At 53.8% G+C, this 14,456-nt stretch overlaps 5 protein-coding genes across 5 annotated transcripts; 3 read left to right on the top strand and 2 right to left on the bottom strand.

The window, feature by feature from the left end:
* Positions 1-1,452: 1,452 nt before the first annotated feature.
* Positions 1,453-2,903, bottom strand: J4E90_007872 (uncharacterized protein; the record flags this gene model as incomplete). The annotated part of the gene is made up of 3 exons (XM_051437402.1): positions 1,453-1,773; positions 1,817-2,144; positions 2,197-2,903. The coding sequence occupies 3 exons, from the start codon at positions 2,901-2,903 to the stop codon at positions 1,453-1,455; spliced, it is 1,356 nt and encodes a 451-aa protein (XP_051289148.1).
* A 257-nt stretch (positions 2,904-3,160) lies between these two features.
* On the top strand, positions 3,161-4,025 carry J4E90_007871 (uncharacterized protein; the record flags this gene model as incomplete). Its single annotated transcript, XM_051437401.1, has 5 exons — positions 3,161-3,185; positions 3,240-3,298; positions 3,353-3,631; positions 3,683-3,939; positions 3,989-4,025. The coding sequence occupies 5 exons, from the start codon at positions 3,161-3,163 to the stop codon at positions 4,023-4,025; spliced, it is 657 nt and encodes a 218-aa protein (XP_051289147.1).
* Positions 4,026-4,726: 701 nt separating this feature from the next.
* Positions 4,727-5,215, top strand: J4E90_007870 (uncharacterized protein; the record flags this gene model as incomplete). The annotated part of the gene is made up of 2 exons (XM_051437400.1): positions 4,727-4,767; positions 4,837-5,215. 2 exons carry the CDS (start codon positions 4,727-4,729, stop codon positions 5,213-5,215), a joined length of 420 nt encoding a protein of 139 aa, XP_051289146.1.
* Positions 5,216-6,010: 795 nt separating this feature from the next.
* Positions 6,011-8,854, top strand: J4E90_007869 (uncharacterized protein; the record flags this gene model as incomplete). Its single annotated transcript, XM_051437399.1, has 5 exons — positions 6,011-6,042; positions 6,088-6,948; positions 6,996-7,189; positions 7,237-7,262; positions 7,316-8,854. The coding sequence occupies 5 exons, from the start codon at positions 6,011-6,013 to the stop codon at positions 8,852-8,854; spliced, it is 2,652 nt and encodes an 883-aa protein (XP_051289145.1).
* A 2,931-nt stretch (positions 8,855-11,785) lies between these two features.
* On the bottom strand, positions 11,786-14,456 carry J4E90_007868 (uncharacterized protein; the record flags this gene model as incomplete). The annotated part of the gene is made up of 3 exons (XM_051437398.1): positions 11,786-12,060; positions 13,404-13,614; positions 14,205-14,456. The coding sequence occupies 3 exons, from the start codon at positions 14,454-14,456 to the stop codon at positions 11,786-11,788; spliced, it is 738 nt and encodes a 245-aa protein (XP_051289144.1).

Below are 14,456 nucleotides of genomic sequence, written 5' to 3'. Positions count from 1 at the left end.
CTTCAAGAAACTCTGTTATGCAACCGTTGATCCCCGTATTTGGGGCCAGGTTCGATCTTCCCGGGCAGCTGTTGAGGTAGAGTTCGCACTCGATCCTAAGGGCGTTTATTTTCATCGTCGATGGAGCAGGATGTTGTTGGGGGGCTTCCATTGTCGATTCGGAAGGAAATGGAAGGTCCTTCTGTGAGGACTGCCTGGTGGAGGATGGTTTGACTTGAAGGAGGAGGGTAGCAAACGAGGATTTATATACCTATAGTGCGCGACTTCAGCCTTCGTGCTCAACTAATGCGTCTGAACCGGATTCTTGAATTTGGGTAGATGTGATGTGAATTTCGGAAGTCTTGAGTGGCTCGTCTACTCTGCATCACCGCAGTACCATGGGAAGATGTTGATGGAACTGACATCAACCAACGCGTCTGGTAGCTTTGTAACTCACCAACACCCTAATTCCCCATAAACTTAAAGTCAGCATAGAACCATTCTCGAATTGGAAGGGGATGGTGAGTCTTGCTGTGGGATTCGTATGATGGAAGACTATCGCGTTGATTGGAGATGGTAGCGAACAGAGGCTTATATAGCTGAAGTGCGCTACCTCAGACTTCGTGCTAAGTTGGCGCACCTGGAACGTATTCTTGATTTTGGGTAGTGATGTGAATTTCAGAAGTCGTGAGTGGTTCGTCTGCTCTGCGTCACCGCAGTACCGTGGAAGGAAGTGGAATCAACCATGTTACAGGTCCAACGTGACCTTCGTCTCCGCGAGTGTGCGTCCATCAAACCCAATCCCCACAACCTCAACCTCAACCTCTTGCCCCTTATACCGTCCCACAAACTTCCCGTTCAGAATATGCTCCAACGCATACGCTTTAGCAAACAGCAGCCCTTGACTTCGAATTTCAAAGTGTGAAAAAGGACCAGTGATATCGCTCCACGGCATACCTGCCGTTTTGGATTCGGACTTCGCTGCATCCTCGTAGTTCCAGCACAGCCTGACATGCGCACTCTCCCCTTGACCGCGCTTTTCAACCCGTACTTCTTTGATACTGAAAGAGGAGCTTGGAGGTAGTTTCAATGTAGGCGAAATGCAAATGTCTTGGAAACCAATTAACCTCACAGGCCCACGTAAAGTCCCCCTCAACGGACCCTTAACCTGTATACCCAGCTCTTCTATCCTCGCTCCTGGCACACTGTCTAGCAACACGATCGGCTTCCGCGATAGATGCAACGTGTGATAATGCGTCGTTCTACCCGATTTGAAGTACAAAAAGAACGTCATGTCCTCCATTTCCGGTGGTCTAGGATCCTCGTAGCTGTCTAGTACCATTGAGAGTTGCAACGATCCATCGGCTGGCATGTTGAGTTTGTAGAGGGGAAGGAAGGCTTGCACGTCGCAGTCTTCAGCTGGATGCTTTTCGATGAAGCTGATTACTAAGACGTTTTGTTTGTGAGAGCGTTCTATTTGGTGCGAGAGTGTGACGCATTCGCTTTCGGGGAGAAGGCAGGCTGGACGTGGAAGAACGGATTGCGAGCCCAGTTGTGAGTTTGTGTTGCAGTTGTTGAATAGGTGTTTTGCGTCGTCATCATGTGGAGAGAATGCGCGGGTGAAGTCGGTGTAAAAGAAGTGTTCTGAGCCTGCCACGCGCTCTTTGGCTGTGTGTAGGATTGGACGCTCTTTGTTTGGCGGATGGCGCGATGTGCAATCTCCGCAGGTGCACTCAATGCCCTCCGGTAGTGGAGTACCTTCCCAGACGGTGCGTTCGACGTCCCGCTCATGGCCTGGAAAATGCTCGAACGACCATGCTGGTGCAAATACGCCAACCGACAGGCCTGTGTCTGAGAGTCTGGCCAATGCGACTCCAGTGTTTGTACCACCGCCCCCATATTCTGGATATGTGACGCGAGGATGAGTAAAACTAGACTTCTTCTGTGCCCAGACATCCACGCCAAAGTAGATACTCTTCTTCTTGCCTTTAGCGTAAGGGCCAAGATAGCCAGCGTACTGTCCGAGCTTTATTGATTCAGAAACATGAATGTCCGTCCAGCAGTAATTGGTGAGTAGGTTTTCGCATGCGTCGGCAAATTTGAGGTTGGAGCTGGTCAGCGCGTTCTGGTAAGATATCTTGTTGGGAGTGGTGAGCGCATCATACCTGGGATAGAGTCATGTGTCAGTCATGGTGGTAGTGGATGGGAGGTTGTTACCATATGAGCCGTCTATCTACTCCTAGCTCAGCCTTAAGCTGGCGTAGAAAGGCTTCGAGAACCTCTGGATCCCACACGTCGCTTGGGAAGGGTTTTTCGATGTTTATGAGCCAGCCATCGAAGCCGAAGTGTGTTGCAATGGAGGCCAACTTCTTCGCCATGGGAAAGTTCAAATCCCCAGACTCTTCTGTTGTATGATTCAACAAACGTTCCGAGCCTTCGGTTTGCGGTTCAATCAAGAAGGTGCCCAGCGCTTCCACACCATTTCGGTGAAGCGTATTCGTCCATGTTGGTGGGGGCACACAGACCAGCTTATGGGAGAAGTAGACAAAAGTATCAACAAACTGGAGATATTCACACGAGTAGAGTTCTTTGTCTACACCGGCGGCCTGCACGCTTTCGTAGTCATGGTAGTTGCCAGAATAGTCATGGATCAAGAGAGCACCAGTTTTGCAGTCGTCGGTCGGAACTCCACCGGTGGCTCGCAACAACGGCGTATTGGCTCTTTGCAGAGGGTCAGAGTCAGCCTCGGTCCACGATTCCAATTGCTCAAAGGTATCGAAGTAGGCGAAGCCCTTCAGTCGATCTAATGCGCGCTGTTGGCGCCTCTCTTCCGGGGTAGGCCCAGAGTCCGGAGTGGGAAATAGATGGCGGTAACCATCGCGAATCGGCCTGAGAATATCTTTCCACCCAAGAAGATAGGCCATATCCGACTGGTGGTGAAAGTGGTGAGTGTATGGCGACAGTGGTGCGAACTGCTGCGGGAAGTAGCGGCGATCGGGATGACGTTGGCGGCAGGGGCATGGATGTCTTGGCGTGCAAGGCTCCACAGCTCCATCCCTACGTGAAGCAGCTGGCGGAACGTGTCTTTTATGTCAGGCACTCAACAACCACCGCCCACCACGCCTCACGTCGCCAAACCTCTGCCGCTCCTTTCGCCGCGACCAGCGACCCACGCACCGCCATGATGAATCTCTTCCGACTGCTGGGTAGGCCTCGCGACACCAAATGATGTTTTGAGTATGATGTGCTAACACGTCTAGGGGATTTATCCCACCTGCTATCCATCCTGATTCTGCTGCATAAGATGAAGGTGTCGAGCGTACGTCTATCGGGAATGCACACGTGATGCGCCGCATATACTGACCCGGCACAGAGCGCGTCCGGCATCTCCTTCAAGTCACAATTCCTCTATCTGATGGTCTATCTCACGCGTTACGTCGACCTGCTGTGGACCTTCTACGAACCCAAGTCGCTCTACAATACCATTTTCAAAATCATCTTCATCAGCACATCCGCCTACACCGTCTACCTCATGCTCAACGACTACAAGCCGACGCACGACCCGAATCTCGACACGTTCAAGGTGCAATATCTGCTGGGAGCGAGCGCGGTGCTGGCGATACTGTTTCCGTACAAATACACGTTCTCTGAGGTGGGTAGCAGCAGGACTTGCAATGGAAGAGGAAGGTGCTGACTGAAATAGATACTCTGGGCTTTCTCCATCTGGCTGGAATCAGTCGCCATTCTGCCCCAGCTCTTCATGCTGCAAAGGACCGGCGAGGCGGAAACGATCACGACACACTACCTGTTCGCGCTGGGTGCGTACCGGGCTCTGTACATCCCCAACTGGATCTACCGCTACTTCTTCGAGGTGCCCAAGTTCTACGACCCGATCGCGGTGATTGCCGGCATCATCCAGACGATCCTGTACTCTGATTTCTTCTACATTTACTACACCAAGTATGTCCAACCGCCACTGAATTTGCATCAACATGCTAACAACATCCAGGGTCATCCAAGGCAAGAAGTTCAACCTGCCCGTATAGACCGCGCGCGCATGGACGCTGCTCCCTTCTGCTGTTGGCGGCCGAGTTCGGTCCTACTCTGCTTCGTATCTGGGCATTTTTGTGTTAGGTGGGCGTTTTGTGGCATTTTTATGGAAGGAGGTAGCCTCTGATAATTGGCTGGTTGGGCGTTGGACGAGTTGGACGACATCACACGACGGGTGAATGGGCATGTAGGAAGATACCTTGAAATGAATAGACGTGAGATGGTCAGAGGAATGTACTGAATATGCAAGCGATAAGGCTGAGACAGGAGAAAAGCAGTGCATGCATGTGCGCCACCGACTGCAGCCTCGAGGCATCAAGGGGAGCCGAATGCTTACCTGGAGGCGCACTGCCAATCAGCGGACGCTAATTCGGCGGCCAGGACTCCGCACCATCCATGCATCTCGCAGCCGTCAGCCCTCTTACCTTTGATACTTTGTTATCCTAATAAACCCATTTGCTATTTCTTCGTCCGCTCGCTGTTTCCACTTTGCCCGTTCGCCTCGCCGACTTGTCACATTAGTCAGCGCATCCACGTCCGCCGTCGACGATTATCGCCTCCGCCTCAGTTATCGCCGTAAAGTGCGCGCCTCACACGACACCAAACATACGTCAGGGCCATCAGGGCTGCAGCGTGCGCACGCGAGGCTCCCTACCTACGCACAACCACAGTCACACGCACAACCCACCAACCCGCCATGTTCTGCCTCCGCAGCTGGATCCCCGTCCTGTTCTTCTTGTAAGCACCCACCCACCGCATCTCCCTCCCACTGCACGCGCACTCCCTCCCTAACACCTCCCCCCACAGATTACGAACGCACGCCTCCCCCGTCTACCTCGTCCTCTTCATCTCAGCAACCTACTTCCTCAACCGACCCTGCGTGTACTGCTCGCTCCTCCTCTTCATCCTCGTCGTCGCCCTCTTCGACTTCCACACCCCGTGGTTCGATGCGCCGCTGTCCGATAGCGCGGAGCTGGCGCTGAACGGCACTGTTGCGGAGACGGCGGGTGTGCTGGCGCAGGCGGCGAATCATACGGCCAAGGCGGTGGTGAGGGGGGCGGTGGAGGGGGTTAGGGGGAGGGTTGGATTGGGCCAGAGTGAAGGGCAGGGTTATGAGTGGGTTAAGGGGTTGTTGGGGAAGAAGGAGTGGAGGATACAATGTTTGGATGTTTTGATCAGGGTTTGAATGGGGGTGGTCGATTGGGGAGATGGGGGTGCGGGTCTGCAATGTAGAGGTCTGCGAGGCGTTTGTGGCTGTTGGGCGTGGTGGAAAGGATACTATCGCATGGCTGGGGCGTATACTGAAGCATTTGCAGGCGTCAATGGCATACCACTTTCAGGATTGATATTCATCAGCTTGTGCGTGACACACATGCTTCGAGCAGATGGAGAGAGGAGGGCACTGCAGACCTCGGGGGACAACGCGCTTCAACCATCACAACGCATACATAAAAGAACAGCAAGATGGAATGCCGCTCCAGCATCCTCCCATCTGGATCTAGATAAATGCACCCAAGACCCCGCGCTAAAGCCGAACGCAGGGATTCAGCCTAGGTGGGGCGCTTCGGCGTGCCGCACGCGCACCTTCCCCTCTAAGCCTACACGCATCATCTCATGCCAGTCCAATTGAAACATTGACACCCCTCTTTCCTCTTTTGCTCAAGCCTGTTCCGTTCACATTCCCTGGCCGCCTCCCCCGCGGACCTTCACTCTGGCTACCCTACTGGTTTCCGCGAGACTCTGCTCTCGACAATTGAGGTGTAGAGCTAATCATCCTACGCGTCTGTATTCTGCTATATCGCATTCACTCTCCCCGACCCACTTCACCCGCTCTAGAAGCTTCTCTTCTGCAGCTAGAGAGCTTGAGTCTGCCCCACGTACCCAACTACGCCTAAGACCGAGGCTTGCCGTAGCAAACACAAACACGTTTGCAGCACAAAAGAGGTTCTGCCAGAGCGAAGTCACCAGCAGTTTCGTCAACATGGCTTCAGATCGCGATGTCCTCCCCGCATGGTTAGTTGATCTCTCTCCAGTACTATAACCAAGCTAACATCCCAGGGCCAAACCTTCGCACTACGCCCTCTCCCTCCACGACCTCGAATTTGGCGGCAAGTTTGCCTACAAGGGTACTGTCAACGTCACCACCAAGATCACAAAGGAAGATGGCTTCAACACCCTCGTCCTCAACGCACATCAGCTGAAGCTGCAAACCGCCGAGTTGAAGGCTGGCGACAAGACACTGTCAGCAAAGGACATCTCATACGATGAGAAGAGGCAACAGGTCACACTCGACTTTGGCGAGAAGATCAGCTACTCAGGCGAAGCACAGCTGGAGATCAAGTTTGAGGGCTTTGTCAACAACATCATGGCCGGCTTCTACCGCTCCAAGTACAAGCCCAAGGGCGACGTCCCCGCTTCCGTCGCAAAGGACGACGAGTTCCACTACATGTTTAGCACCCAATTCGAGGCCTGCGACGCCCGCCGCGCTTTCCCCTGCTTCGACGAGCCCAACCTGAAGGCTACCTTCGACGTTGAGCTCGAAGTGCCCAAGGACCAGGTCGCCCTCAGCAACATGCCTGAGAAGGAGATCAAGCCCAGCAAGCGGGACGGCTTCCACACTGTCGTCTTCGAGCGATCGCCCATCATGTCCACATACCTGCTGGCGTGGGCCATCGGTGACTTTGAGTACGTCGAGGCTTTCACCGAGCGCAAGTACAACGGAAAGAACATACCTGTCAGGGTCTACACTACCCGTGGTCTGAAGGAGCAGGGTCGTTTCGCTCTGGACAACTGCCACAAGATTGTCGACTACTTCTCCGAGGTCTTCCAGATCGACTACCCTCTTCCCAAGGTCGATCTGCTGGCTGTTCACGAGTTCTCGCACGGAGCTATGGAGAACTGGGGTCTCATTACCTACAGGTGCGTCAAGCGCTTGAACAAGCTGGACTTTATGTTAACGTCACCAGGACTACCGCTGTGCTCTTCGATCCCGCTACATCTGCCGACAGCTACCGCAACAGGGTCGCCTACGTTGTTGCTCACGAGCTTGCCCATCAGTGGTTCGGTAACCTTGTCACCATGGACTGGTGGAGTGAGCTTTGGCTCAACGAGGGTTTCGCGACATGGGTTGGATGGCTTGCCATTGATCACCTATACCCAGGTACGTCTAGAAAAAACAGTATAAGAATCTCTGCTAATCTCCACTAGAATGGAACGTCTGGGGACAGTTTGTCGTACGTCACAAATCTCGAGGTATCTACTATCAGCCTGTTGACATTTTCTCTAGACTGAATCCGTCCAACAAGCTTTCGCCCTTGACGCGCTACGAACATCGCATCCTATCGAAGTACCCGTATACGACGGTCTTGAGGTCGACCAGATCTTTGACCACATCTCCTACCTCAAGGGTTCCTCAGTCATCCGCATGCTGAGCGCTCACCTTGGCGAGAAGGTCTTCCTGCAGGGTGTTGCCGACTATCTCAAGGCCCACCAGTACTCCAACGCCACTACCAACGACCTGTGGTCTGCCCTTAGCAAGGCGTCTGGTCAAAACGTCAACACCTTCATGGACCTCTGGGTTCGCAGGATCGGTTTCCCAGTCGTCACCGTAGCTGAAGAGCCTGGTCAGATTGGACTGCGTCAACAGCGCTTCCTCCTTGCGGGTAACGTCAAGCCCGAAGAGGACCAAACTACCTGGTGGATTCCGCTTGGCCTTCACTCTGGCGACTCAGCTTCCAGCGCGTCTGTGCACGAGACCACTGCTATGACACAGAAGGAAGACACAATCCGCAACGTCAGCGACAGCTTCTACCTGCTCAACAAGGACCTCACTGGTTTCTACCGCACCAACTACCCTGCGGACCGCTTGAAGAAGCTCGGAGAGGACCGCGATCAGCTCACCGTGCAAGACAAGATTGGCCTCGTAGGTGACGCCTACGCCAACGCGGTAGCAGGTTACGGCTCCACCGCTGGTCTCCTCGCACTGGCAGAGCGCTTCCAGGACGAGTCTGACTACCTTGTATGGTCTCAGATTCTGACCAACATTGGCAACGTCCGCAGTGTCTTCTCCGGCAGCGAAGACATCAGCGAGGGACTGAGGAAGTACCACCTCAAGCTCATCACCCCAGCAGTCGAAAAGGTCGGCTGGGAGTTCAAGGATGGCGAGAACTACCTCGTCGGCCAACTTCGCGCCAGCCTCATCCTCTCCGCCGGCATCGTCGGCCACAAAGCCACCGTCGACGAGGCCCTCAAGCGTTTCGACGCCTACATCAATGGAGACAACAAGGCCATCCACCCCTCGCTCCGCCGCGCCGTCTTCGCCACTGCCATCAAGAACCGCGGCGAACCAGCACTCAAGGCCGTGCAAAACGAATACCTTCACACCACGTCCATCGACGGCAAAGAAATCTGCCTCGGCTCCCTCGGCCGCGTCCAAACCCCCGACCTCGCAAAGCAAGTCATGGACTTTGTCTTCTCCGACGCCGTCGCCATGCAAGACAAGCACAGCTCCACCATTGCCCTCGCCAACAACTCAAAGGTCCGCCCGGAGGTCTGGCACTACATTCGCGATAACTGGGACTCCAAGGTGCATCCTGCGCTTGCTGGGAACCCGGTTGTCCTAGAGAGGTTCCTCAGGTTTGGATTGAATAAGTTTACGGATAGTCAGGTGGCGGATGAGATTCAGGAGTTCTTTAAGGGGAAGGATACGAGGGGGTATAATAAGGGGCTTGAGGTTGTGGATGATACGATTAGGAGTTATGCGGCGTATGCCGAGAGGGATGCGGGGGTTGTTAGGGAGTGGTTGGGGGCGAATGGGTATGCGTGACTTAGTGGGAAGATGTGATGGGATTTGCATAGTCGAATGAGACAGGGATGATATGATATGATATGAATTGGAGATGTTGAATGTCACCTAAACATGAGCATTCATGTCATCCTAACAACGCACGTGATTCCCAGATGAGGCTGCCTTTCATCTGGGCCTAGTGTTGCAGCAACATATATCACTCACACAACAGCACCCGACGCCTTACCAGCACCCTCCAAATCTGGCGTCTTTCTAGCCGGGAATGTTGCTTCCCACAGTCTCGCAACATCCAAAAGAAGACCTTCCTGGTACTTCCCCCCAACAACAAGCAACCCAAACGGCCGCCCATTCCAATCCAGATACCCAAGCGGAAGAGTCACCGACGGATATCCTGTGCACGTAGTAAGAAGAAGCTTAGTTGATAGACGTGTACAGGGCAAAGGAGGCTTACTGGCCAAGGCAACAACGTCAGGTAGCCGGCTATCCGCCGGACTTATAACAACGTCGACGTTGTGAGAGTGGAGCGTTTTGTCGATTGCGTTGGAGGTGGCGGAGGCAGTCGCCTTCACATCCAGACGGTCATACTCTGCATCCGTGAGCGAGTTCGCATCTTCCAGACTTTGAATAAGCTTGTCTTGTCTCGGAGAAACTAACGATAGCTGGCTTTAGCGGTGAACAGAAGATGAGAATGGCATTAACGGGCTGTCTTACAGGCTGGTAGTTCGATTTCGCAATGTTCTTCGTTGAACTCGATCAGTTCCGCAAGGGTCTTGACTTTGGGTGTGTCCAGGCCGTTTGTGTAGGCTTTGAAGAGGGTGGAGAAATCGTTTTCTGGGGATGTGCTTAGTGGGGGTTTCTTGTATATTTGGTGTTATTGAGCTGACTGATTGTGGTTAAGACATCGTTCATGCTTTCATCTAATGTTGAAGCGGAGATTGGGTCGACTGGGCCGACGACGCGTTTGGCTGATGTTGAGATCTTTTTGTAGGCTGCAAGTGTTTCTCGTACCTGCTCGCTGGGTAAGGCATGGTTCTGTTTCGTTGGGAGTGTACTTACGATTTGGTTCAGTGATCCAGGTTGCGGCTTCTGAACGGCTTTTGGTAAACGCCAGTGCTTTGGATCCAAAGTACCAAAAGAAATATCCTTCCACCCTCTCGAAACCTCAGTATTATTATACCCTCGATCAGGCACTCCCGGTTGCTCCACATCCACAATAACATCCAGCAAACCAACAATGTCCTCAACACTCCTCGCCATAGGCCCAACACTATCCCTATTCTTCGAAAACGGGAACCCCCCGTGTTCCGATACTATACCAGGCGTAGTGCGGATAGTGTACAAAGCCGCACGAATAGCTGGATTCGTGAGAGAACCATTGAAGTCGGCGCCGATGGAGAGGGGGGCGAAACCTGCGCTGACGGCTACGGCTGATCCTGTTGATGAGCCGGATGGGTTCTGTAGGGACGTGAGTATTGGGATTGGAATAGGCGTGAACTGTGGAGAGGCTTTACTGAATGGCCGTAGATACCGTCGTTGATGACACCTCCGCGTACGTAGGCGGATTGCGTTTGACCGCCGCGTGCAGACCAGCCGCCGCTCATAACGGACCCTCTGCAGAGGTTTATTAACAACGTTCCGCGTTTCCGTACTTTACTCACTTCCAGTTCCCGAATTGCTAGGGGAGTTAGTTCAGGATCTCGAGAAGACGAGCCAAAACGTACGGAGAGATTCGCCTTCCCCATTAATATCAGTCCAGCATCCACTGCCATCTTAACAACCGTGGCAGTCTCTCTCGGCCTCGACCCCACAAACGCCCACCCACCATTCGTAGATTCAAGCCGGAACTCGCTCGACGTATCCATAGCATCCTTTAAATCCCGTCAGCGATTTCAGGAAGGACATTCATGTACACTCACCTTGACTATAAACGGTATACCATGCAGCGCACTCCTCACAACCCCCCTCCGCCTTTCATCATCCAGCTTAGCCGCAATCTTCTCCAGATGTGGAAGCGGCGAAATCGATATCATAGCTTTGAGTCTGTCGTTGTGTTTGATAATCTGATTGTGGTATTGGCGTACGAGATCGAGGCTGGTGATGTGTCCGTCGCTAAGGAGGCGATGTAGCTCACTTGCTGTGATGGTTAATAGGTCGAGTTTCATGTTGGATATTATCTATCCAGACTAAGTAGAGCCGCAGAGAGCCCTCTCTCGCAGTACTCGTGGAATTCCGGGCGGGGAAATTGGACTGCAAAGGTATACAGATGAGCTTATCGGAGGAGGAGCGGCCACTAGGTACCTAAGGTATGGACGTGTGGTGACAAGGCATAGGGTCACCCTTACTCTAACCCCCATGGAAGCTACAGGCAGTTGGCTCGACTAACTATGTTGGCAAGCGATTGGGCTAGCATACCTAGGTAGAGATAACTTCCACCACCGCCTGCCGTTCGTGCAGCCAAATGGCTATTTCGCCTTGAGTATCATAAATAAGATAGGATCTAACCAAACGAAGAACAGGATAAGAACTTCGCCATCTACATATGAGGACATACCACGTGGTAGATGAACAGGTACCTTGCAGAGTGAACGTCATGTCAGTTGTCATGCTAGGGTCGAAATAGAGATCAAGTCAATATAGTCGTCACGGTGATGGTTCAGGCGGTCATTCTTGCTGACTATGGACTATCTAGTCCCTCTTCCTCGGTGACAGAGGAGTATGAACAGAACGCGGACTGCTACTGCTAGGACAGCGGAGAAGTGCTACGATGTGTCGATGGCGACGTCTTTGTAATCGGAGGCGAAGAGTCAGCTTGAAGTTACACTTGTAGGTTGAAGTCAATTCCGTTCCACCACCCAAGCCGCCACGTGGCAGCTTACCCTGATCCCCCTTCTCGATCACCGTGGTTCTCCGATATACTTGTCCTGTCATCCCCCCTTTTCGGAGCTCCGATCACAGCTCCTCCAGATCCTCATCCCCCATGTCAAGGGCGGGGAAATCGCCGGCCTCGCAGCGTTCAGGTCTTACAAAGACGCCGTAATTGCTGCCGCACTCAAAGTATCGCTTGCCCTTGACGCTGCCATCGTTCTTGCCTGTCGGTTCGTCGAGGGTGACGCCGATCCAGACGCCTATACCCGGTATCTCAGGGACAAGGCCAATATAGGAGATGGTTCCCCGACGCGCATCTGACTCGGGTAGGAGGCGAACACGACCGTTTACAAAAAGGCCTAATAAGGGTTTTGCGTTAGTTGAATCGATTCGCTTCGCAAGTATACATGCGGTAAAGGAGACCAAAGTGTAAGTATGAATGCAGCCAGGATAATCGTACGAGATCAGCTCCGTTCGCTGTTCAGTGGAGCCCAACCTATCGAACCCTCGTATCCGTCCATGGTTTGGGCGTAGACAGGAGGTATACGCGAAAGCGAGCAAAAGAAGCAAACCTGTGCCCAGGCGGAACGGAACAGGTAAGTGGACAACAACGTCCCGACGGCCGGGCGGGCAGTTTGGCAACTAGCATCGCGTATGCGCGGAAACCCAAGATCATTGCACGCCTAATCTGTCCCTCATGCACACCGATCACATCTTACTCGAGATGTGGTGGCGACAGCGAGGCTCAAGCGGGGAAGGCGGCCTGATTGTTCGAGACAGATGCAGGCGCTGCCCAATGCAATGCTATAGCGAGGCAGTGATGCGCGAATATCGAGGCGTGGTGCGGCGTTGGATCCATCAACACAAATCTCCAACACATCCTTCGGGGATAATGGCATTCAGCGAAGTAAACGATGCGTAACGTGCTGATGTGTTTTGGAAAGCAAGGAAAAATGCGGGCCGCGCCATCCGAGGATCTGGTGCCCTAAACCACCCTGACGATCTCGCTCGGGCGAGCAGGAAGAGGGAGATTTCAGGAAATGGACCATGTCGTAGTCGAAGTGTATTACCGAGAGACTTGGTCGACGAATGAAGCTGGAGAATGGGGAGAATAATGAGGCTGGGTGGCAAGGAAGGCGTCGATCGCTTATTTTGAGAATTGAGTTTAGGGTTTCGGCGACTTGCACCCTTTGCCGCTGCCCGGTCCCTGCCAGAAACGGGTAACCTAGCGGAGCGACGACAGTCGTTGGAGGACGGCAACACTCGAAGCGATTTCCGAGTGTTAATCGGTTTACTATGGCATTTGCCTAACGGATGTGCTTCCAGCGCCATACGCTCGGCTGTGGAGGTCTGGGCCAAGGGTTGGATGCAGGGGGCCGGAAAGGGTAGTCGTGTATGACGGGTTTGGTCAGAGGATACTCGGTATGCGAGATTGCCTTGCCTGTCGCTCAGATGTCTTTGTCGGAGGGTAATGACAGGCTGAGACATAGTGAATCCTGTTATGATGAGGCGGCAACCTTGGAGGTATGCAGCAGTCCGGTTTGGGAAGAGTTTGAAGCATCTCCGGTTTGCACGTTGGAACGACATGGATGACTACAAGGCTGCAATGCGATGGTTGATGTCCGGGTTCCGGCGTTCGCTCTGCCGCGCAAACGTACGGCTCAACGGTGTGGGTGAAACATGCGGGAGATATACGGCTTACCTCGTTCCTCTACCTCCCGTTCTGAGGCGCGGATCTTTTGCTGCTCGATGCTGCCAGCATCGGGGTCAAAACGACCCAGCTTTTGCGCCTTCTTCCATGCAAGTACGCTGTCGGTCCGATGCTCGTACTCAGCTGCGGGCATTTCGTACTTCTCAACGGACGACAGGTCGGTGAAGTCCGTCCTCGCACCCGGCGGACGAGTGTCAACGACCTAGACGTGGCTGTCAGCTCGGGAGCATGTTTGCGAGCATTCATTTGCTCGGGGATGTCAGTTGAGATTGCTCTAGCAAGGTGGCCGGTACAAGGGGTGATTCATGAGGCCATGTAAGGCATTGGAGTAGGGCCGAATCGCCGAAAAAGAAATGGCAAGACAGCAGCGAAAGGCTATCCGGTATTGCGAAAGTTTATGTCGTCGGTATCGAATGCCGAGTGCCAGCAGCGTCCCGGCGTGCCCAACGCTTGCAGACGATCTGGTAACTCAGATGAAACGAAGGATGGCTTCCGCGCGGATCGCGTGCCAAGGCGCAGCATTTGGGAAGAGAGGGGCAGTGCGGGGCATGCGAATATGCAGGCATGACCTGACTGGAGCGCGCAGCCTCAACGTCGGACCTGACAACGAATGGGGCAGTCGAGGAGAGCGACGCATGAAACTGCTAGGCGTGGGTGTAGAGTAGATACAAGGAAGTAGAGAGGCGAGCCGGGGTGGCAGAGATGTGGCAGCTCGCGAGAGGACGGCAGCGTCGACACAGCCAGGACAGGGCTGCGGCGCGCGTGCAATGAGAGAGCAGAAGAAGCACTTACGGTTATCTCCGCATACGGCTGCAGCGGGAAGGCAGCAAGACGCGTCTGTTCCTCGTCGGCGGCCGTGAGGGCGACGGCATCCTGAGAGCCCACGCGCAGCGACAGCTGTTGACTGCTGGCGGGCACACCGGTGATGGGCTCGAGGCGGGCCTTGAGCTGCGCAATGGACCACGACGGCGATATACGGCGCTCAGACGACGAATTGGGAGAGCTAATGAGAAGCGGCACGTCTGCCGCGCTCTGGAGTGACAT

Source organism: Alternaria incomplexa (assembly GCF_024043165.1).
Source record: "Alternaria incomplexa strain BMP 0042 chromosome Unknown scaffold_11, whole genome shotgun sequence".
NCBI classification, from domain to species: Eukaryota; Fungi; Ascomycota; class Dothideomycetes; order Pleosporales; family Pleosporaceae; genus Alternaria; species Alternaria incomplexa.
Note: the sequence above shows the minus strand (reverse complement) of the source record. Positions and strands in the feature narration are given on the sequence as shown.